At 41.7% G+C, this 25,034-nt stretch overlaps 1 protein-coding gene across 3 annotated transcripts in view; it reads right to left on the bottom strand.

Annotated features, from left to right (window-relative positions):
• Positions 1-24,729, bottom strand: part of Slc35f5 (solute carrier family 35 member F5) — a 35,586-nt gene extending 10,857 nt beyond the window's left edge. Inside the window, exons 1-12 of one of the 3 annotated variants that reach the window (XR_006061922.2) lie at positions 24,037-24,158; positions 23,347-23,437; positions 23,079-23,220; positions 17,313-17,456; positions 13,897-13,959; positions 11,370-11,451; positions 9,896-10,086; positions 9,034-9,115; positions 7,732-7,819; positions 4,173-4,237; positions 1,378-1,482; positions 699-858 (exon numbers count right to left, since the gene is read on the bottom strand). Coding sequence is in view for 2 of the 3 variants with exons in the window: in XM_042258022.2 (XP_042113956.1) it covers positions 699-858; positions 1,378-1,482; positions 4,173-4,237; positions 7,732-7,819; positions 9,034-9,115; positions 9,896-10,086; positions 11,370-11,451; positions 13,897-13,959; positions 17,313-17,456; positions 23,079-23,220; positions 23,347-23,437; positions 24,037-24,112 (1,289 nt within the window). In the remaining variant the exon portion in view is untranslated. Of the gene's footprint in view, positions 1-698; positions 859-1,377; positions 1,483-4,172; positions 4,238-7,731; positions 7,820-9,033; positions 9,116-9,895; positions 10,087-11,369; positions 11,452-13,896; positions 13,960-17,312; positions 17,457-23,078; positions 23,221-23,346; positions 23,438-24,036; positions 24,311-24,447 lie in introns of those variants that run through there. The other 2 variants (XM_006980958.4, XM_042258022.2) reach the window with 2 other exon arrangements.
• Between the last annotated feature and the right edge of the window lie 305 nt (positions 24,730-25,034).

The following is a 25,034-nucleotide window of genomic DNA, read 5'->3' as shown; positions in this document are numbered from 1 at the left end:
GCAGTGATCTAACCTTCCTAATGCTGCAACCTTTAATACAGTCCCTCATGTTGTGGTGACCCCAACCATAAAATTATTTCGTTACTACATTATTAACTGTAACCTTGGTACTGTTATGGATCGTAATGTAAATATCTGCTATGTAGGATATCCGACATGTGACCCCTATGAAAGGGTCGTTCAGACCTCCAAAGGGGTCATGACCCACAGGTGGAGAACCACTGGCCTTGAGTCATCTGAGGGAGTCTCAAAGAGGGATTGGCTGGCCTGTGTCATGTCTGTTAAGACTGTCTTAACTGATGATTAATGTGGGCAGGCCTGCCCTGACTTCCCTCAGTGATGGACTGTGACCTGGAAGTGTTAGCCGAGAAGCCCCTCCTCCCCTAAGTCACTTCTGGTCAGTGTTTAGCACAGCAGCAGGAAGGAGACCAGAACAGTGTTAGTTCACACAGTTATCTTCACTCATTTATTAAGCCAACACTTTTGAGCTTCTTCCTATGTCTCCTCTTTGTGATGGACCCACAGAAGTTAAAATCTAAGTCCCTGCTCTATCAGAATAAATATATTCGATTACAAGCACCCCTGTGGAAGGGAAGCACACAGAAGGGACCCTCAGAACTCAGAAGACACGGAAATGTCCAACTACTCCTCAGTCAACAAACCAACAACAAAAGGAGTGCAGAAGAAACAGCACCTACCACAACCAAAGGAACTCGGAAAGAACTGTTCCGACGAGGCCATTGATAACGATACACAAAAGTACCACTTTATTGGGAAACTCGAAGTCCTCAAAGCCAGTATAATGAAGTAGAAAGAACCCCGGCCATAAGAGCAGCAGATTAAACAGACCTACAAAACCTGTAGAAGAGACACAGGGTTAAAATCATGGCTGATTTCAATTTTCCAGACTTGGTAACACTATTAGAAACAGATTTCACAAAGGGCTTCAGTGGCTTGCTTAACCAACACAAGTTGGTTTGAGGATTAGTTCTACAAACAGCTCAATTCCAGGAAAAAGCAGCATCAGCACCTGGTGACTGTCGACTGCGCTTTGGCTGGGCAGAGGGCACAGTCAGTCAAGTGCTCACTGCTCAAACATGACTGCAGTCTCAGCACACAGCTGTGCTCACTTCTACCCTCAGCTCTGGGGACACGCAGACATGGCTCTCTAGGACCCAGTGGCCAGCTAGTCTGGCTGAACCGTGAGGCCCAGAAGGTTCCGTGAGAGACCTTGGAATCCACAATATTTCCAAGAAAATAGAAATAAATAAATAAAAATCACATGGAAGAGGAAAATGGCCTCCACAGTCTCTCAAAAAATAACCTATGAATTTATAATTTCAAGTAAATAGCCTAAAAGGTTAGACATATACTTGCCAAAGAACATTGGAATATCCAATTTATCTTCTCTGTCTACCTTTCTCTTGATCATCACAATGTACACAGCATAGAGCATGGCTCCAGCAAGGGACCAAATGGAACCTGTAAAAACCAACACATGATTTAAGCCCTTCTATCCATTCATGAACTCATTCAACATACATCACTACATATACTTAGAGTCTAATAATACATTGAATACTAAATTAAGAAGTGAGAATGCAAAAATGAAAAAGAAAACTAACTCATTCCATCCAGCTCCTCCTGCAGGATAGGAAGGAACTGAATGGATAAATAAATTTATACAAAAGCATTTGCCTTAGTGACCTAACTGAACACCCACATGAAAGTCAGATAAGTAACATTTTGTCTTTAATTTTGAAACATGCACTTATTTTTAATCTACATCAGTGGTTCTCAACCTTTCTAATGCTGTGTCCACTAATACAGTTCCTTATGTTGTGGTGACCCTCCCAACCATAAAATTACTTTCGGTGCTACTTCACAACTATAATTTTGCTCCTGTTCTGTATCATAATGTAAATATCTGTTTTCTGAGGGTCTTAGGTGACCCCTGTGAAAGGGTCATTCCCAAAGGGTTGAGAAACCACAGGTTGAGAACCACAGCTTTACAGGAACCATTTGACACAGATTTCTCTCCATCTCTAAGCCATTGTTGACCTGTTCTTCCCATCCCTCCAAATGGATTTCCAGATACTCTGCCGCCACATCCATAAGGCCACACCTCTTCCACCCAGCATCCTTTCTACTCTACCAAATTTCCATTGATTTCTCTTAGGTTAGACAAAGGAATGTCTACTAATATTAAATATGGTATTATGGGTTGGGAGATGTCACAGTGGGCAAAGCACTTGCCACACAAATACGAGGACATGAGTTTGAATTCCCATGACCCACATCAAGTCAGACATGGAAGTGTACACATCTGTAATCCAGCCCTCCTGCAATGAGATGGGAGGCAGAGACTAGAGAATCCCAGGAAGTTTACAAGCCAGCAGCCAGGCACACACAGTGGCAAATAACAAAAGACCCCAAACAAGGTGGAAATCAAGGACCAACACTTGAGGTTGCCCTCTGACCTCTACACAAGCATGGTGTCTCATATGCACCTATATTAACACTCACGTGTACACATACACATATCATATACCCATACAAAGATAAAAAAAATGCCATTAATTTATTCTCTAGTGGCTTTGTTTTGTAATTCCTGTATCTTATTTTCAAACCAAGAACTGTTTGAAAACTACAGCACATAATGTTTTCTTATAATTGCAATATAATATGAAGCTCACAGTGTGTGACTAATTTCTGTCTTCATTAACTTGTGCTCAACAACCCTTAAGTAAGTCTTCATAAACAATTACCAATGCACCAAGTGACCACTCAATACTTTAATCTAGTCAAAGAACAATATTTATTAATGCTATTTTTTATTATTATCAAAAAATTTTAAAGCCTATCAACAAAATCTTACAAAATATATATTATAGGTTTTTTTAATTTGGATTTTTTGTGGTTTTTTGAGACAGAGTTTCTTTGTGTAGTTTTGGTGGCTGTCCTGGAACTCACTCTGTAGACCAGGCTGGCCTCGAACTCACAAGAGATCCGCCTGGCTCTGTCCCCCCAAGTGCTGGGATTAAAGGCGTGCGCCACTGCCACCACTGCCTAGAGAAATTAACTAAGTTGGGCTCTGCCTTTGTTTTTGCTAAATCCAGGCAGTAGATAAAAATTAAATGTTTACTATAATAGTAACTGTTAAGACAAGGAACAAGACTGGATGAAAAAATTAGTGAGGAAGACAACAGGATATTTATTTCTATACCCTCACAGTATCTCCCCACAAGATGCTTGCTACTTCAACAACTAGTCACCTCGCCCTGGTGCTCCCTGACAGACACTACTTTAATACCGACATCACTAGCAAAAGGTTAAAGCAATGTCATGGGTCTGCAGAGAAGGCACCAACACCAATCAGATCAGGAAATATTACTGTCGTGGTATTACTACCAATCTGTACAACATCAATTTAAATAGAATTCTAGATGAACCCCAACTAGAATGGAGAAACACTGTACAAGATAAATAAGCTGTACCCTTCATTAGTGTCAAACTCACAGAAGACAAGGAAGACTGCATTAGGGTTCCTACTGAAAGGACATTAGAGGAACAAGACAACCAAACGCAAATCAATACAAGATCTCAGGCCATTATAGGAAAGATGGTTACATTAAGGATGGGTCTACAGCCCATAATATCAAAATTAAGTGTTTACTGTAGTAGTAACTGCTCATGAAAGGTACAAAAGTGGATGAGAAAATCAGTAGAAAAAATTAGATTTTTATAATTGCTTTGTAGTTACGTAAGTTAAAATGTTGGGAGAATCTGGGTGAAGGTCATATAACAGCCTTTGTTTTTGTTTTTGGTTTTTAAGCATCACTTCCAAAGGGAAAGTTCAATTAAAAGACAAATTTTTAAAGGCCCTTGTTACTGGGTCAGTACGATGGCTTAGTCATAAAGACTGTTTGTTTCCAAGCCTGGAACCTGAGTTCAATCCCTGGCGACCACAGTGAAAGGAAAGATTTGACTCTTCCAGATTATCCTCTGACTTCCACACATAAGATGTGTCACATGCACGTGAGCACACACACACAAATAAATGTAATAAAACTAAGTGTCTGTTAGTGACATGCGGTGTGTGCATGTATCTGCATGCAGAGCAGTATGCACAAAGCTTGTCTGAATGCCCAGAAGAGCAGTCACGTTCTTACCTATTGTGTCTCTTCCAGCAGACTTCTCAGACCCCGACAGATTCACCAGCACCACGCCTCCAATGCTGTGAGAGTAACACCCATTACTGATGAGCAATAATAAGCTCCTAAAAGACTCATCATCTAGATAAAAACTAAGAGCTCGTCTTAACTTTGGGTAAAACTGTCTGAGAATGTGGTGATTTTACTGATGAGTGCTCATGAGCTCACCAGCACAGTACAGGAGAGTGCTGCGCTGACAGGTAATCCTCACAAATGCACACTCATGACTTATAGGGAAGGAATTCATGGAGAGGTGAAGGAACTTGACCAAGACCGCATGACAGGGCTGGAACACAGGCAGCTTGTCCTCAAAGCCCAACATGTTTACATGCTACTGTCTTAATTATGGAAAAGATAACTTGTCATCCCTTTGTCGAGCCTTCTTTCAAAGAGAAATAAGCCAATTCCACATAAAGCTAGCAATAGCACTTTTCCTGCAAGTGAAACCTAAACAAACAGCAAGGCTGTTCTTTCACATTAACCCCAGGATTTTAATGAACCAAAAGACGACCGAAGGCTGTGGAGCAGTCAGGCCACTGATTTAGTTGACTGTCACTGCTGAGCACCTCGAAGGAGTAAAGCAGTGTGATCCAGGGGACAAGATTGGCATTCCTCTTCAAGAGCTTGCATGGCCTTTCTACTTCTGGGTAGCTTATTAGTTGTGTATATTTTTTTCAACAAACAGAAATGCTGCAAATTTAGAAGACAGTCCAATTCTCTTGCCTACTGATCAAAGAGACTCAGCACATTTGAGAAGTAGTATGGAAAAAGAATATTTTCCTCCTTATGGAACCATGTAATTAGAAGCAAACAGAACAGTCCTTACACGGAATCCTCCTACTCTCTAGCACTGGTGTCGGGTTTCCTGCTATGATTATTGTTTGGATTACAGTCAGCTGTTGTTTACTGAGTTCCCACAATATAACACAAACCATTTCATTTCCATTCAGAGGATGATGCCATGATGGTGCCTAAAGAGACTGAGCACACGCTCTTGGAACCAGTTTACAAGTTTGACCTCATCCATCCGCATAACAGACCTATGAGACAAATTCCACTGTGATCCTCAGTTTACAGAAGAGGAAACAGGCAAAGAGATTTTAAAATAATGTGCAAGATCTCAAAACTAGTCATGTAGGTGGGACTGGATCACAGACAGCAGAATGTGATTTCCGAACATTCATCAGATTTCTTTCAAGGCTGTAGCTATATCAAATTCTATGCATGATCACAAAAATTCAATCTCATTGTTTAAGGCCAATTCAGTACAAAGTAAGTATTAAATAGCGTTTATTGGAGTATTCTCAAGAGTGAAATTACACAAGAAAATTAAAATCAATTACCCTAAACTATAGTGATTTTTTAAAGCGTACGAAGTACTTTAGACTGTGGCCATGTGGTTTCTCTTACAACTCTGCTGCCCCACAGCAGCCACAGATGATAAGCAAATGAATGTGAAAATGATTGCATCTTGATAAAACTTTATTTATAAAAACTGGCAGGCAGCTGACGTTAGTTTCCTAGTCCTCATTCTCAACCTACTTTTATACGAATATTCTGTCACAGCACTTGCACACTCAACATTTTATATCCATTCCCTTCTTTATTACATGATACTAAGAAAAGTTAAAAACCAGCATATATATTTTAGGTAAAATTTAATAAAACCTTATTTACTTCCCCAACACAAATGTATTATATTTCCAAAATGCAAAAACATGTTTGGTTAAAACATTAGTCAAGCATACAGAAGAATATATCCCTGGTAGTTATAAAGACTAACTATAAATCGGTTGGGTCAGCCAGAGTGTCACTGAAACAGTCTCGATCAGCTTTCCCTTGTGTCTAAAAGCTGTAATATATAGAATATATTATATGTAATACAGAATATAAGAAGAGCGACCAGTCTTCTACAACTGCCAAGTGCTAGTCCCTCAGATACTTTCCAGACACAAAGCAAAACAGTTCTAGTTCTTTCTGCTGGACCAGGGCTTAGGGGACAGAAGCAACAGAACTCTGACTTGGTCTCAGCTACTGCTACGAAAGTGTCATCATTAAATGCTTCTGTTACATTCTTTGCTCTCTCATTTTCCAAAAAGAGCTGCTTTGTCAAACTAAAGCATCTCCTTTGAGTACTGTCTATGGGAAAAGCTAGGCTCTTGGCAACACACAGAATCTGAAGTCAAGTTTCAGTCTTTAAAGGTTTATAGCCCAGCAGAGAAGACAAGAAAAACAAGCTCACAGTTACATATGAAAGAATGAAAGTAGTTATTGACAATGTGGCTGCTGTGCCAAATGAATTAAACAGAAAGTAAGTGAAAAATCACTGCAGGCTAAGATAACTGGAGAAGATCCAATTCGATTTCTAGAAGAAAGGGACAAATAAAAGCCAACATAAAAAGAGGACTTGTGTCAGGAAAAGGAGATAGACAACTGATGATTACGTTGGCAAGTTACTGTTAAATGTGAAAGTTAATTCAATACTTAGTAATTTTTCAGTCAATGAGAACCAGTGCATGAGAACCATAGCTGTCCTGGGACCTTTCCCTCCAGTTACCCTAATGTGACCCAGGGCTAAACAGCATCATGTCCATGGGTAGCCTTCCTTTGCCTCATCTTTCTTTGCTTATGTATTATAACATAAATTGTTTCAACATCATATTTTAAAGACTTTATTATTTGTTTATGTCTACATAAGTGTATGAGTGCATGTGTATAAAAATATGCATGCTTGTGTATGTGCAATGAGAGACAAGATGAGGATGTTGGATCTGTCAGAGAAAGGTGAAATATTATTTTAACTAGGCAAAGATGTCTTACATTTGTTTATGCTGTGGAATATTTAACTGTGTAAAGGTGTGTTACATTTGTTTGTGCTGCGTTTGTTTAACAATGCAAGTATGCATGTTTATTATGTAAAGATGTGTTGCATTTGTTTCATCTTGTCTGCCTAAGGTACCTGATTGGTCTAATAAAGAGCTGAATATCCAGTAGCTAGGCAGAGAAAGGGTATGTGAGGCTACCAGGCAGAAAGAATAAATAGGAGAAATCTAGGCTCAAGAGAAGAAGAGAGAAGAGAATGAGGAGAAAGGGAGACACACCCAGGGCACGAAGCCAGGCATGAGAAGCAGTGAAAGTAAGACATATAGGAAGAAAGGTAACAAACAAACAAACAAAAATAAATAAATAAATAACCCAAAGCAAAGGAAGAAGAGAAACAGGTTAACTTAAGTTAAAAGAACTAGCCAGAAATGAGCCTAAGATAGGCTGAGCATTCCTAACTAATAATAAATCTCTGTGTCATGATTTGGGAGCTAGTTGGTGACCCAAAAGAAAAAGCCTAGTACAAGAGAATGCACTATAGGCTTTGTGGACTAGCCAGTTTGCTGCATGGGTGTTTAACTCTGACTCCCAGTCTTCATGATTGTCCAAGCAAGCTCTCTTAACTGCTGAGCCATCTTCCCGGATCTAAATCTTATTTCTGAGCAGAACAAACTAGCACATGTTATATTCTTACCTTAAAATTACAGCTAATAGCTTAGAGAGGGTAAATCTGTCTCCACTGTTACTCGGAAATACAGCTGCAAGGATTAAAGTAAAAAGTCCTACAGGGAGGAGGAAAAAGACAGAAGCTGGTAAGTTTACTTCTACCACCAATACCGAGGGCGACATGAGCAATCACATATCTAACTTTTAAGCTAATTGTTTTGCTCTTTTCAAACAATTAATGCTGCATTACGTAAGTGGAAATGTCCAAAGGTCAGATTAAGAAGAGCTTCTAAACTGAGCCACATCTATTCTAACAGTACAGATAAGGGTAGGCCTACTTATTTTTAAACTGTAAGTACTAAGTTGAGCCTGCAGAGTAACACTGACCTCATCAGTCACGCCTGTGTTCTAAGTTATCTCTACAGCTTCAAAAATACTTCATTTATCTTCCAGATTTGGAAGGTGAGTCAATGTGAAAAAATAAAACACCTACTAGAGTGCAAATTTTAGATATGAAATAAGCAGTGGTATTTAGCCAAAAGGATCTAGAAAAAGATCTCTGAAAAGGAAATATGCAGGGAAAGACTACCATAGAGGGAGGCTAGGCCTAGAAAACCGTCACACACTGCAGAATAAAACCACAGAGGGCTGGGTGTGGTGGTGCACACCTTTAATTCCAGCACTTGGGAGTAGGAGCAGGCAGATCTCTGAGTTGGAGACCAGCTGGCCTACTAAGTGAATTCCAGAATATCCAGGACTACAAAGAGAAACCCTGTCATAACAAAACAAAAACAAACAAACAAACAAAACCCACAGGAGGCCAAAGGAAAGCATGTGCCTAGCATGTACAGACCTAGAATGCGTTCGTGAATTAAAGAATAAAAAACACAAATACCCAGTGTGTACTTGTCGGGAGTGAGTGCCAGCATGCACAGGCCTGGGTTTGATCCCCAGCACTGAACAAAAATCACAGCCAAACAAAGAACTAAAAAGTACCTGAGGGATCACCAATAGCACAAAGTTCAGGCAGTCAACTGTAACCATGTAAATATGGTTGTACATGCCTCTAATACTGCTTGGAAGACAGACACAGGCAGGAGGATTGCCACAAGTTCAAAGCCAGCCTGGCCTGGTCTATACAGTAAAATAGTCAGAGCTAAATAGTAAGGGTCTCAGTAACAACACCTCTCCCACCCCACAGTTACTTATAATATACTGATGTACAGCATAACTAAAAACTTAGAAGATAGAATTGTGTCTAGGTACATACAAATATCACTAGATATGCATGCATCCATTCATAATACAGATTTTAAGACACATTTCTTACCAGACGTTGAAGACAAAATATTCACTATGGCAACCTGTGTGTCTGAAAGTGCTTCTTGATATGATAAATTTGCCAAAAACCACTACACAAAAAGAAAAGAAAGTGAAACCTCATGAAAATATAAATTTATATCTGTCTGTTCAATTTACAGTCGCCCCCCCCCTTCTAAGCACTATTACTATATGACATTTGTTTTTTGTTTTTAAGATTAAAAAAAAAAATCAAATGTGGCTGTCATTCCTCAGGTGCTGTCCCCCATTTGTTGAGATGAGGTATCTCACTGGCCTGGAACTCACTGGGTAAACTAAGCTAGCTGGCCACTGAGCCCCAGAGATCCAAGTCCCTGCCTCCCTAGCATTGGGATTACAAGGGTGTAGCATCACACCCAACTGTTTTACAAGGTTCTGCAATGAAACTGAGCTTCCTTGTGCTCACAAAGCAAGCATTTTATCAGCTAAACTGTCTCTCCCACCTTAACTTCTAATTATTTGAGATATGACAAGTATTTACTGAGTTTGATATTCTAACATCCCAGTGTGCCAGACAGCCGTTAACAGAAAAAAAATAAATAAAGAACTCTAGTAGATTTCTATTTCAATAATGCATTGTTGGTATGTGCACCATCTTAAATACATAAGAAAGAAAACAGAGCAGGATGGTTCAGCAGGTAAAGTATTTCCATGCAAGCCTGATGACCTGAGCTCAATTCCAAGAACATGCACAAATGTGGAAGGACATAAGCGACTTCCTCAGGTTGTCCTCTGAGGTCCACACACATACTATGGCAACCTCTCCCTCTCCCCACCATCCATATAGCATACATATACACAACAATAATAAACCTTAAAAAACAAACACCTACCACAAAGCAAAAAAAAAAGCTGATTTTTGCTACTTGGGTTGCAGTAAGTTTCCCTACAGTCTTCAGTATGGATTCCTGATCTTTCACAGTAGGATAAGACATTCGAGACAACTTGGCCTCTAACGCATGGCTCGATGGAAGCTGTCGAATCTCCATGATATTGCTGAACCTTACACGGGACTTCTTGGGAGCTAAAATGGAAAGCATAATAAAACATTAAATGCACCCTCATATCCTACAAAAATGAAACAGAGTGTTTAATTTAATAATTAATGCAGACTATTCCATTCATTTATGATCAAAGTAAGGGAAAAAAAACCACTAGAGTTATATTGTTACCTGGGGCAGCTTTGCTCAGTCAAAGGAGCTACTGGGGGAAAACAGATTTCATCTATGAAATGTTTTGAAGAGTTTAAAATAGGGCAGACAAGACAGTTCAGTAGGTAACACCTACCACCAAGCCTGAGGACCTGAGTTTGATCCCCAGGGAATCAAATGGTAAAGAAAGGATTGACTCCTAGAAGTTGTACTCTGATCTCCAAACAAGCATACAAAATAAATTAAAAATGTAATTTAAAAATTTTTTGAAGAGTTTAAAATGATTAAAATTCCAACAAAAGGTTTACAGTTGTGTATAAACACAACCACATGGCTTGGGATTTTACTATGTTTATTATTTTAGCATTTATAGCAAAACATGATTTTGATTACTCTTCATGGCTAGCTAACTGAGAATTACCTTCCCAGTAAAGCATTCAGAACACTTTTCTACACTATAGTCTCAGGCCTTGCAATGGAAATAACAGATGAACGCTTTGCTTTATACTGTCGCTGACATTCTGGAAGAAACTCACCCAACTAGCAAAACTCAAGTAATGTTTGTATTTGGCTCTCTGAGGACATGTTTATGAGAATATTGCTCATTTAAATGAATAAGTAAATAAAAACTTACACATATATAGTTGAGATTGTGGCTCCATTGATAGAGTACTTGACTAGCTGGGCTCCTGGGTTCCACTCCCTAGCACTGACTAAACCAAATATGGCAATATATGCCTATAATCCTAGCACTCGGGATGTATGGATAGGAGGATCAGAAATTCAAGGTCATCCTTGGCACATAGTAAGGTTGAGGCCAGCCTGGGCTACATGAGAGATGGTCCCAAAGGAAAATAAATAAATACATTTATTAATCTATATACTAATTATTAATTTATAGGTTCCTTTATATATTATGATGATGAAACCATAGAGCTTCCTTGTATTTGGAAAATATTTCCGATTGAATTAATACAGATACTTTACTCTATCAGATTCACAATCCAATCAAACTTCCAGAAAACTTAAGGCCATGTCAATCCCCACAGAAGTCAAGACATACTTACTTACTGTATGAACCCTGTGAGCTCACAGTGGCTCAAAAGAAGCTAAATTTCCATTCACTCTCAAGCATGGAACCCTAAGCTTGACTCACTTTTTTCCGTTCCAAGGTTTGTGCTCTCGAGCTTCTCACTTGGAAGATCATGAAACTTCACAGGAACATAAAGGGGTTCACTCTGGAACATAATGTGAACAGAAACAAGCATGAGCCGCAAAACCAAAGCCAAGCTCTCAGGCGGAATTGAAGCGCAAGGCACGTAGACACAGGAACCATCACAACTCGACTGCTCCCCAGCACATCTGTAGTCAGCACCACTTTCCCCAAAGACTGGGGAAGCAAACACAGCCAGTCCACACACAGAAGAATCATCTTAAAGTAGAAATGTCAGCCGTGAGACGATGGCTCAACAGGCCAAAGTGCTTTCCTGTAAGTCCGACAGCCTGTGTTCAATCCCTGAAATCCACAGTGGAGGGAAAGAGCCAGCTCTCCAAAGCGATCTTCTAAGACACGCGCGCGCGCACGCGCGCACACACACACACACACACACACACACACACACACACACACACACACACGCCTCCCCACTCCCTCACTTAATAACAACAATAAATACATTAAAATATCAAGTTCAGAAATGTAAAATGGTATCTTTGGCACTCTGGGAACTAATACCTCAGTATCATAAAAGTAATCCTCTCAGCCAACAGCAAACATTCATTCTTCAGATATACACACATGCTGTGCTGGAGGAAGTACACACACAAACCCCCTGCTACCTGGGCAGCTGAGGTGGAAGGATGGTCTGAGCCCACCAGTGTGGAGCCAGCCCATGCAACAGCGTGAACTCTTGCCTCTCCCCACAAACAAAACAGAACAAAGGCACTCTGAGCACTCTTCCTGAACACTGTTCTAAACCCTGTGACTAAGAGGAGTAAATGAAGGTTCTTCCCTCATAAGCATGTACGCCAAGGGGGAAGGCAGCCAAGGGACAAGATTCAAATGTATAGCAAAGCTGCATGTGTTGAATTTGTCTTACTATACATAAGATTCAACAACAACAAAAATCTTTTTTGGGTGGGCAATGGGTAGGGGTATGAGGTGCACGTGTCTGTATGGCTACAGATGTAGAGGCCAGAGCTCAATCTCAGTTGCCATTTCTCAGGAGCTGTCCACCTGGATTGTGAAGCTGTCTCACTGGGACACGGTGCTCACTGTCAGGCTGGCTGGCCACCGAGCCCCAGCAACCTTCCTGTCTCTGCCCTCTCAGTGCTGGGACTGCAAATTTTACCACACCTGGCTTTTTAGGTGTTGAAGCCTGAGCTCGGGTGCTCATGCTTGTGTGGCAAGGACTGTACCAACTGAGCTACCACCTGAACCCCAGACCAACAACTCTTGAAAACATTTAAGTGATTAAAAGATGGGGGAAATGCTACCACTGATCAGTTCTTACTGTTTATAACGTTCAAATACAAAATGCCTAAAATGTATTTCTCACTAGTCCTCAAAATGCCTTTAGAAAACAGGTATTTTAAAGGAACAGTCCTCACAGAAGAGGTACAGAAACAGCTAAGTAGGAGATAAAATTTGGCTCCAAGACCCAAACACCACATATTTACAAATATTCTTATTTAAAGTATAATTCCCCCCAATTAAACTGTTTCATTTTTAAAAATCAGATTTCTAAAATTTTCTTTGATTTTTATCTCCTGGTTTAAAACAATGACAGCACAAAATATTCACAAAGCAAAATATATTCACTAACTAAATCAACGAGGTCTAACAATTGACATGGTCATTTTTGCCACATAGAACTTTTTATTATAACATTTGGCCTAGACTAATTTGACTTATGGGTCCTAGAGATAAAAGCAAAAACTATTAGAAGACTAGTTAGCACCTTGTGCACGGAACAAGGCAAATGGTATTACATTATCTTGTTGATGCTTAAGACAGCAGAGAAACTTTTCCTCCAAGTTTACTACAGTCTTCACAGTACCTGCTAACCCATCTGACACACAATGTGGTTTAAAAACCAGGTGAACAAACAACAGCAGCAGCACAGTGTTTTAAAAACTTGCTTTAGAAGATCCAGTGAGATGGTTCAGCAAGTAAGGCACTTGCCATACAAGCCTGATGACCTGAGTTCGATCCCCAGAACTCAGATGATGAAAAGACAAACGACTCTCAAAAGTTGTCCTCTGACCTCCACATGCACACTGTGGCACATACACACACACAAACACATACAAAATAACTAAAGAAATGTTAAAACAAACAATGTAGAATAAATGGATGAACAAATTTGCCTGTTCTCAGTGTCGAGCACCAATACTTGTTTCCAAATGGCAATAATAATGAGCATTAAGTTGAAAGTTGGTAGAGAGACAGGTCTGGCCTGGACTTTATTATTTGCCTTCTGTAAATTGCTTCCCCCATCCCTCTCTCCTCAGGGGCAGCTGGCCTGCTTACCCCTCGGCCCTCAGTCTCCCTATGAAAGGGAAGTGCCGAAGCGGTTCTCTCAGAGGGCACACAATGCTGAGCCGTATCGCTCATCAACAGGGCTGTCATCACAGCTGTCTGGCTATTCCTGTTATGGCTGAACAAGAAAGGCAGCACTTACCAAAGAACTACTCATACTTGTATCTGTTGTGCAAGCAGCAAAGTAACCTTCAGCATCTGCAAACTGAAGACAGAACAGGACATCAAACTCACAGAAACTCACGTCATCATGCAGGACTACTCAGATAACTCGAATGAACACAAACAAAATTCCAGAATAAAGTTATGCATCTAACTATTGTTCTCAACAGCAGTAGCCAATGCCAAGGGTGCAGCCAAGCAGAGCAGACTTTGTCATCTTATCTCTCCTGATGAAGAAATTGAGGCTGACTGTTTTGTCAAAGTAGCAGAACCTGGATTAAAACCACGGTGAGTCATCTAAGGCTCAAGCCTGAGCCCTTTTCCTTACACTATTGCAATATTTCTGACATGCAGAGAAGACAGGGAGTTAGTGAAAGAAGACAGCAACCCTCTGGTATTGTTGTGAGACTAGACTGACCTGACAAGTCTCTGACAGGACTCAGGAAATGGCCCACACTCTGGGAGCCACTTAATACTGTGCAAATATGATTCCACTTCATAACCCCTGCGACGCTACCAACAAAGTACTATTTAAACCCACACAAACTTGTTGTAGAATATTATTTTAAGGTGTGTTACTTTTGTTTATATTGCATTTGTTAAACTCTGTGAAGCTATGTTACTGTGCCTGCCTAAAACATCTGATGATCTAATAAAGAACTGAAAGGCCAATAGCAAGGAAGGAGAAAGGATAGGTGGGGCTGGCAGGCAGAGAATATATAGGGGGAGAAATCTGGGAGGTGAGAGAAGAAAAGAGATGGTGGAGTGAAAAAAGGAGTAGCCAGAGAAGGAGGAGGACTCCAGGGGCCAGCCACCCAGCTACACAACAAGCCATGAGTAAGAGTAATATTTACAGGGCTGGAGAGATGGCTCAGTGATTAAGAGCACTGGCTGCTCTTCCAAAGGTCCTGAGTTCAATTCCCAACAACCACAAGGTGGCTCACAACCATGCATAATGAGATCTGATGCCCTCTTCTGACCTGCAAGCATATATGTAGGCAGAACACTACATAATAAATAAATAAATCTTAAAAAAAAAAAAAGAGTAATATTTACAGGAGTAAGAAAAATGGAAAAGCCTAGAGGCAAAAGGTAAACAGGGAAATTTAAGGAAAGCTGGCAAGAAACAAACCAAACTAAGGCCAGGCATTCATAATTAAGAATAAGCTTCCATGTATGATTTATTTGGGAGCTGGGTGACAGGCCCCCAAAAGAGCCAAACCCTCCCAACAACACAAACTAACAGAACAAACAGAAAAGTAGACCATGACCACGGTAACTAGAGACTAGGGAAGGAGAGATCAGGAATGCTTTTTTCTTTATTACGTTCTAATAAATCTTTATTTAAAGAACATTTGAGAGGTTGGAAAAACTAGATATTCTTGATTATTGGGCACAAAGTTTCTGTTTGGAACAATAAACATTCCTAGAGACTGACAGTGCATTGCAAAGCGAATGCACTTGGTGCCAATGAACTGCACATCAAAAAAAAAAAGATAAATTTGACATTCCATATATTTTGCAATAATAAAAAGGGAAGGAAATGGCTAAAATTTGATGTTACATATATTTACTAACTACAGTGGTAGAGAAAGAGAAATAACTTTTTAAAGAAAAAAATAAATTTGAAATAAAGAAAAGAGAAAAAGAAAATGATAAAATCAAGAAGCTTTGATGACTGAAAAGCTGAACATCTTTAGGGGAACAAGAAATAAATATAGGCTTATTTTTTTAAAAAATGAATAGAAATGACAGTTTTATACTCTTCCTTCTCAAAAATGTAAGGTGTCTATTACACAGAAAATAAGTTGCTACATAAGCTACCATAGTTATCAATGAAAACCTTACAAAACATCAATGAAAGAATGTCCTAGCCAGGTGGTGGTGGATGCCTTTAATACCAGCACTTGGGAGGCAGAGGCATGTGGATCTCTGTGAGTTCAAGGCCATCCTGGGCTACAGAGAAAGTTCCAGGACAGGCTCCAAAGCTACACAGAGAAACCTTGTGAAAGAAAGAAAGAAAGACAGACAGACAGACAGACAGACAGACAGAAAGAAAGACAGAAAGACAGACAGACAGAAAGACAGACAGACAGAAGAAAGACAGACAGAAAGAAAGAAAGAAAGAAAGAAAGAAAGAAAGAAAGAAAGAAAGAAAGAAAGAAAGAAAGAGAAAAAGCAAAGAATGCCCTTTGATTAATCAAATACCTGACACACATCCTGAAATAAAGAATTTCACTTAATGTATGAAACTGAATTATCTCATTTCTACAGTTAACTTTACAGCCAATTTACATGACACTCATCTAATCTGTAAATGAGCAAAGACACTAGACATTGTTGTTATGCCTTCCTTTCTTCATCGTCTCCACAGAAGCTGATGAAGGCTACTTTAACAATCATTAACAACCCAAAGATGTCACAAGAAAAGGGACAGAAAGTGACATACACTTCTGATTCCTCACAAGACATTCTGCTGCCAAGTTGGAAGAACACTTTAAAATTTTTAGACATGGGCTAAAGAGATGAGTCATTGGTTAAAAGTGCTTGCTCCAGAATCACAAGGATGGGAGCTCAGGTCCAAGCACCCATTAAAAAGCCAAGCCTCACATAAGTGCTTGTTAACTCCAGGTCTGTGGACTTGGACACCCTCTTCTAACCTCTGTGCATACATACCTATACACATATATGTGTGCATATTCTCCCTCCCTCCTTCTCTCCCTTTCTCTCTGTCTCCCTTTCTCTCTTTCTCTCTGTCTCCCTCTCTCCCTCCCTCCCCGCCCCTCTCTCTTTCTTCTCTCTCTCTCTCTCTCTCTCTCTCTCTCTCTCTCTCTCTCTCTCTCTCTCTCACACACACACACACACACACACACACACACACACACACACACACACACACACAAGTAATAAAATAAAGTTTTGGACACAGTTTGGATTGTTTGTTTTTGTGAGACAGGGTTTCTCTGTGTAGCTCTGGCTGTCCTGGAACTCACTCTGTAGACCACACTGGCCTCAAGAGATCCGCCTACCACTGCTTCCCAAGTGCTGAAATTAAAGGCCAGTGCCACTACTGCCTGACTTTTGTTTTTATATTCTACCATTATATGCTCAAATGAACAATTTAAAAATCTGACTTTAAGAGCCAGGCAGTGGTGGTGCATGCCTTTAATCCTAGCATTTGGGAGGCAGAAGCAGGTAGATCTCTGTGAGTTTCAGGCCAGCCAGAATTCCAGAACAGCTAGAGCTGTTATACAGAGAAACTCTGTCTCTAAAAACCAAAAGCCAAAAAAACCAAACAAACAAACCCAACAACAACAAACAAAACTGACCTTAAGAAAACTGATAAACCACTAAACTTGGAAAAATAACATTTAACATACAAAATGAAAAACTTACAAAAGCAGCAGGCTTTCCTCGAAATCCTCTTGTGCATTGTTGCCTCCAAGGTTTCCAAATAATGAAGCCCAAAAGGTACAGAACAAACATGGATGTCTTTGCAAAGGTGCTGAAGAACGGCTTGTTATACTGAGTGAAGACATACTGTAGAGGAAAATAACATTTTACACCAACAACCTAAGAGGGTTAACACCTTTCTGCACATCTCCATCTTGTCATCTCTTCAGAAGTCCATATGGGCAGGAAGACCAAAGAGATAAAAAAAAACACTTTAATTTCATCTCTGAATACTGTATATGTCTTGCACACAAGAGGTAATATTGTCAAATGAAGCAGCAATAACCATCAAAAAAAAAAGGGGGGTTTTCAACACATCTACTGAAAACCTACTATGCAAAAGTGCCTGTGTTAGGGACTAAAGAACAAAGCAGTACTCCCTGCTCCTGAGGAGACACATGTGTGAAGAAATGTGCTAAGTACCTACCATACAGGAGCTTCAGCTTGGTACCATGGAAGTACCAAAAGGAGAAACTGCTGTAGGGTTATGTGGGGGGCGTTTACCCACCAACCCCAACAGTTCCCCCAGAGTTTTCTTGAGTGTGGACAGCAGGAAATATTAGATAGAAGGGTTTATAGCGGAGCATCTTGCGGAGATAAACAGATAGAAAATAAAGGATCACCTCGAGAGGGCCTAGGACCTTTTCCAACGGCCCCGACTGTCTCTGCCCCAGGGTTTTTATAGAGACGCCAAGGGGTGGAGCAAAAGACCTCCTCCCCCAGCACAGCCAAGTGCAGACCATCTCAGACACCTGCACTCAGGCCCGTGGTCCTGATCATCCTCTATGTGGATCTGCTGGGTAAAGCCACATGGAACCCGAGAACGGGCTCCCACAGTTATGGAAGTTTTCAAAGAGGCTATCCCATATATTCTCTCTCTGTCTGTCTCTGTCTCTGTCTCGGTCTCTCTCTCTCTGTGGGGTTTGGGGTAGGCATGTGTGTGCACATGCATGTGAAGGCCAGAAGACAAATATGGTGTCCTCTTTCAAAAGCCATCTGTTGTGTGAGCCGTAGCCTCTCACTGACCTAGAACTCACTGAGTAGACTCGAATGGCCATTAAGCCCCAGAGATCTGCCTGTCTGGGCCTCTCCAGCACTGAGATTACACCACTATGCCCAACTACTACACCTGGCTTTCAAAGATTATTCTTGAGATATGTGTGGATGGCTGAAAAGTCATGCCATGCAGAAGAAATGGCATGAAGAAAATAAAGCAGATTAGCATATAACAAAAATATGAATGTTAATGTTATTAGGAAGCTATTTTTTATGAGTAATTTTCTTTTAAATTGTGTGAAAACTCACCATATTTTCATTTTGTCTCCTAGGAAACAACAACAGCAACAAAACCTAGTTACATGCACCTAGAAAGATGACAAGTCAAGAAGAATAAAGAACTCCAAGACCCAGATGGCAGCCTGGACTATTTCCCATTGAAGAAAACACAGCTCTCAGTGACAATGGCCAATGGGGATGGGGACAGATATGTACCAGATGAGCCTGGAGCATCTTGGAGCCAGAAAGCAAATGAGATCATCTGAGAAGGATCCCAGAGCCAATCTGAGGGACTCCTACTAAAGAAAGCTAGGGCAGTTTAAGCCTTAAAACACAGTAATTATAATGGTAAGAGCTACATATCAAACATAAAATATGTAAAAACCCATGAGCTACGATGGTTCTGAAAGGGATGTGTTAGGAGTTAGTACTAGAAGTTCCTCATAACTGTTCTCTAAAGGAGGTGAAATACCAAGATTTACCCAACATTTTATATATGATCCATGTTTCAGGATGGCCCAATAATAGTTGTAGAGAAGTTATCACTAAAAAGATTCCAGATTTTAAAAAAAATACAGAAGGAATGGTTCTTTGATGAATCACCATTTTGCAAATCCTAAAAAAAGAAACTCCTAGAGCAATCACCACAACTGTTATTTAAAGGTTGGTGAGAAATTTTATTTTTTAATTATTTATTAACTTTGTGGGGTGGTAAGCATGTGTGTGAGAGTAGGGTGGTCAGTCAACAGCTTGTAGGAGCTGGTTCTCCCCATTTCTTACAGGGGTCTCTGGGATCAAACTCAGTCGGGCTTGGTGGCAGGCACCTCTCCCCCACTGAACCGTCTCACTAACCACCTCACTGGCCAGGTGATGAACTTTATACTACTTAACCTGGCATCCCCCAAAACAGCTGTGCAGACATCATATGCCTCCTGTCCTGATGTCATAACCACCAAGATAGCCTTGCCTGAAAACCGAACCTAAATCAAGACTTTCTGCCTAACTACACTTTATCCAAACTGAAAGAACAAGTTAGTTGACAGGATAAGGAAGCAATCAGCAAGGCCAAGGAGGTGATGTGTCTCACAGGACAATGACCTGGTTTCTCCAAACCACAAAGGAGAAGAAAAAGGGGAGTGCCGTGTACTCAAAGGTACAAAAAAAGCAATGTGGATCCTTGTTCAGATCCTAGCTGGGTTGTGTGTGTGAGACCTTGATACATGAAGAAAAATGAACTGGTTATCAGGTGATTTTAATGAATTACAGTTAATTTTGTTAGACATGTTAGTAGCAGTGATTGTGTCTTTAAAATAAAAACAATGTGATTTTCAGTGTGAGATAAGCAGGAAAGAAATTATATGGTGAGAATTTGCATAAAGTATTCCAGGAAACTGGAATGAACATGGTTGATGAGATTAGAAAGACTGATCACTGTTAAAGTGATGAGTCATGAGGATTTATTATACCACTTTAGTCTCTCCCTTCTTCTGTCTGTGTCTCTAGTGTGTCTGTGGTGTGCATGTGTGGGGGGGTGCACATGTGTGTACAGGTGTGTGTGCAGATATCTAAAGCTGACCTGAGGTATCTTTCTCCATTCCTGTCTTCTTTATTATTGAGGAAAGGTCTCTCCCTGAACCTGTAGCTTGCCAATTCCAGCTAGTCTAGCTAGTCCTGGGATCCCGGGCCCTGTCTCCCGAGTGATGACAGGAGGCTACCACGTCTGCCTGGGCTTTACATCGGTTCTAGTGATCCAATCTCTGTTCCTCCTGCTTATGGCCAAACACTGTCTCCAAGTCTGATATGTTTACCTGGCTGAAGATTTAAACCTCTTATATATACTCTAAGATGACAGAATTATAAATTTTTTTCCACTAAAGCATGTTACTGTTTAAAAACTGGCTTCTTTTCTGGCTTTGTGAAGCATAACTGACAAATGAAAACTACAGTTGTGTACAGTGGTACACACAGATAGTCCCCGGCACTTAAGAGGAAACTGGCTGGGCTACATAGTAAGTTCCAGAGCAGCCTGAGATACACAGGGAGAACTTGTCAAAAGAAACTACTAAACACTGAACATACAAAACGCACCCTAAAATGTATTTACTGTGTACAATAAATATAATGCTTCAATACATGCATAGATTGTGAAATACTTGTCAGAAGCAAGTTGGTGGAACTTTCTTAACCTTTAGATATGAATTGCTAAATCATAATCTAATGCTTCCTTGTTCTAAATCCTTTCTTTTGTTGGAGTGGGGCAGGGGTGGAGGGGAGTCAGAGTCTTGCTGTGGGCTGGAACTCACTCTGTAGACCATGCTGTCCTGAAAACTCACAGAGATCTACCTGCCTCTGCATCCTGAGTGCTATGATTTAAAAGCCTGTGCCACCATGTCCAGCCTTATTCAAAAGCTTATTAACTGATAAACAAAACAATTTATTTAATACTGCAAAGTTTAAAAGTTAAGTTCAGGACCCTATCTCCGATTAAGAGGTTTTCTTTGAAGCAAAATTATGGAATGTTAATCTAAAAAAAGATTACAGAAGAGTTTTCAAGTGAAATACAAAGGGCCTGTGGTGTTCCACCAGGGCCTAATCCCAGAAAGGCAAAAAATTATTTACTTACAAGGCATAACCTCAACTATTTACTTAGCTGTAATGTGAGATCCAGGGTATCAAATGGCCTGTCCTGACATTTAAATTCATCTTATAAACTTAAGTTTCCTCTTGGATATTTCCTTATGACTTCAATATGTGAGTCCTATGTGATGAATTCTGAAAACAAAGGTTGTGATAGTGAGGTGGCTCAGTGGGTAATGGTACCTGCCCTCAAGCCTGACAACATGAATTTAATCCCCTGGACCCACATAGTAGAGGGAGAGAACTGACTTCCACAAGCTGTCCTCTGATTTTTTTTTTTTTTTTTTGGTTTTTTTTTTTTTTCAAGACAGGGTTTCTTTGTGTAGCTTTGCGCCTTTCCTGGAACTCACTTGGTAGACCAGGCTGGCCTCAAACTCACAGAGATCTGCCTGCCTCTGCCTCCTGAGTGCTGGGATCAAAGGCGTGCGCCACCACCGCCCGTCTGTCCTCTGATTTTTATATGAGTGTCACGGCGCGCGCGCACTCGGGAGGCAGAGGCAGGCGTATCTTTGTGAGTTCAAGGCCAGCCTGGTCTACAGAGCGAGATCCAGGAAAGGCGCAAAGCTACACAGAGAAACCCTGTCTCAAAAAAAAAAAAAAAAAAGCAAACAAACAAAAAAATGTGGATTCACCAATGTATGCATGTGAATAACAGTGACTTGTACAATGAAAAAATCATATGACTCACGTTTACTTTTCCAATAATACTCTCTTTTTCAAATGTGTGGGAAGCAAACTGCGAAGCTATACACCTAGACCCAAAGTATTCCTGCTTTCTACTAGATGGTGAAAGACTTTCCCTCAATGTTTACTAGAAAATAGTATTTATGAAAAAATAGATTCAATTTTGATTAAAAAATACCTTTACATAGTAAGAAACTATATTCTGAGTAATGCTCCCTACAAATTAAGCAAACTGCAGGTAGGGACTAGGGAGATGATCCAATGGCTGAAAGCAGTGGCTGCTCTTCCACAGGACCCAGGTTCAATTCCCAGGACCCCCATGGCAGTTCACAACTGTCTGTAACTCCAGTTCCAGGAGTTCTGACACCCTCACACAGACATACATGCAGGCAAAACACCAATCACTGCTCATAAAAATAAAAGTAAATAAATTATTAAAAAAAAAAAAGAAAGAAAAGAGAAAACTGCAGGTAGGGCTGTAGAAATGGTTCCATAATTCAAAGAGTTTACTGTTCCTTCAGAACTTAATCCCCAGCACCCATGTTGAGTGGCTCACAATTGCCTGTAACTTTACTTCCAGGGCCTCAGAAGCCCCCTTCTGGCATCCGTGAGCATGTGTACGCACATGGGCATACATACAGACACAAACATGCACACATACAAAGCTTTTGTAACTTCGGGAAACAACAAACAACATCATCTGAGTTTCCACTCGAAATGACACTAATATTGAATCAAAGAAAAACAAAGTCAATGTACTTAGAACACTGATTTTAGAGCCGGGCGGTGGTGGCGCACGCCTTTAATCCCAGCACTCGGGAGGCAGAGCCAGGCGGATCGCTGTGAGTTCGAGGCCAGCCTGGGCTACCAAGTGAGTTCCAGGAAAGGCGCAAAACTACGCAGAGAAACCCTGTCTCGAAAAACCAAAAAAAAAAAAAAAAAAAAAAAAAAAAAAAAAAAAAAAAGAACACTGATTTTAGAAGCATGAGGCACTAATGGAGAAATACTACAGGTTGACATTAATTGCTATCCTAATGCAACGCCATTAGTGAAATACTACCCGTCAACGTTAATACTATCACTGCGCAACATCATTGGTAGAAAAATACATACCGAGGTGAGTTCTGAAGATGCCACCCATATCACATCAACCAGCAGGAGAATCACTATCCCCAGGGCCATTCGCCTGCGCTGACAGAAGCCACTGTTCTGGGAATTCACTCGGTTCATGATAAATACACAAACCATTTGCAGTCTGTTAATTTAGAAAACAGAGATCTCATTAGAGTCTCTTAAAAGAAGCACAGAAAAATCAGAAATTCGGTACAAGGAAACACAAGATATTTGCTAGTGAAGGCTCATGATGAAGTGTACAATTTACCTTGTTGCCAGGGCTTCTCTGAGCTCCTCAAACGCAATGCCCACAAACCTGGCAGATTTCAGTCTAAATGGAGGTGAAGGACTCAGGCCACCTAAAACAGCACCACAGAAACTATGCTTAGGAAAATTTCAAGTGTAAGATCACATCTTTGTCACTCTTCATCTTCAAAGACTATCAAAATGTGTTCAATATAAGCCACACTCTGAGGATGTAGCTCAGTAGTAGAATGCTGGCCTAGCAAGCATGAGGTCCTGGGTTCCATTCCAACCACTTCCTAAACTGGACAAAGTGGCCCATACCTATAATCCCAGCATTTGGGAACTAGGACAGGAGAATCAGAAGTTCAGGGTCAGTCAGAATAATACATAGTGAGTTCAAGCCAGCATGGGGGACATGAGACCCTATCACAAGATAACAACAAAACAAACAAGCAAAAAACAGGCTGGGGGTGTAGCTCAGTTGGTACAGGTCTTGCCTAATACGCTTTAGCCCTGGGTTCATTCCCAGCACTGCATAAACCAGGTGTGGTGGAGCATGCCTGTAAGGCAGAAAGATAAGAAGCTCAAGGTTACCCTGGGCCACCTTCAAACACTGAGTTTGAAGCCAGTCTCCCAAACATGAGCCCTCCCGTGCCCATTCTTCTAACCCAACCCCGCTCGCCCCAAAAAAAAGAAGGAAAAAAAAGATTACACTCCAAGAAGTCCTGAGTACCAGGCAGGTAAAAAAAACAGCAGCGTTCAACATATGGCACATTGAAGAGTGCCATAAAAAGATCCTCGAAGTCTCATAAACCGATTCTCCCTTCCGGACCTTCGCCCCCGGGCAGTCTAGACACGCGTGCGTGCATCAGAAAGTATCCTTACCCCCCATCTCCAGGGGACTGGGCTCGCTGACAGGAAGTGATGTGCGAGGTTCCACTGACCTCACGTGAGGACGACGATCGTCCTCGCTCCCCACTACTCCCGGGCCGCGGTCCCAGAGGGCCACGGAAAACAGCGGGGACGACGGGAGGGAAACCAAGCGCGCCGCCCCGTGAGGGGCGAGGGGACTTTGACCCGTCCGCTATGGCCGCAGACGCCCGCCCGCCCGCCCGCCGCCTACCTGGCCTTCCTGCCCCTCGATGGAGTCGTGGCGGCACCATGAGCGGCCCCAGCCGGGCCCGCCACCCAGCGCCGCCGTCTCACACCGCACGCACAGACCCCGGCATCGCGCCGCGCTACGGGCCCGACTTTCAGAAGCCGCGCTGCCCGCCTCGGCGCCGGGCCGCGGCTGTCACTCAGGCCGGGACGGAGGGGAGTGACCCAGGCCAGCGGACCGTGCTAGCAGCGACAGGCCTGGAGGCCCGGATTGCGGCCGAGGCCCAGGCCCCGCCCCCGGCCGGTCAGCCAGCCAGGCCACGCCCACTGCTGGCCAAACAAGCCCTGCCCACTGCTGACCCACCAGCAGGCCCCGCCCCCGGCCCGTCAGCAGGCCAGGCCCCGCCCCCGACCTGTAGACACGCCCCCATCAATTAGTTTAGGCTACGCTAAGAGATCAGCCAGCCGCCCCTGGATAGTGAACCTGGCCGGAACACTCGGGCAGACAGGCACCACCCCACCCATTCTGGGCCCCGTCCCGGAGGCTCTAGGCCCCCCGCTTGTCCACCAACTTGGTGACGCCCTCCCCGTCACTCAGCGAGCCAACTGACT

Source organism: Peromyscus maniculatus, chromosome 11 (genome assembly GCF_049852395.1).
Source record: "Peromyscus maniculatus bairdii isolate BWxNUB_F1_BW_parent chromosome 11, HU_Pman_BW_mat_3.1, whole genome shotgun sequence".
In the NCBI taxonomy this organism is placed as follows: Eukaryota; Metazoa; Chordata; class Mammalia; order Rodentia; family Cricetidae; genus Peromyscus; species Peromyscus maniculatus.
The sequence above is the reverse complement of the archived record's forward strand: the minus strand, read 5'-3'. Positions and strand labels throughout refer to the sequence as shown.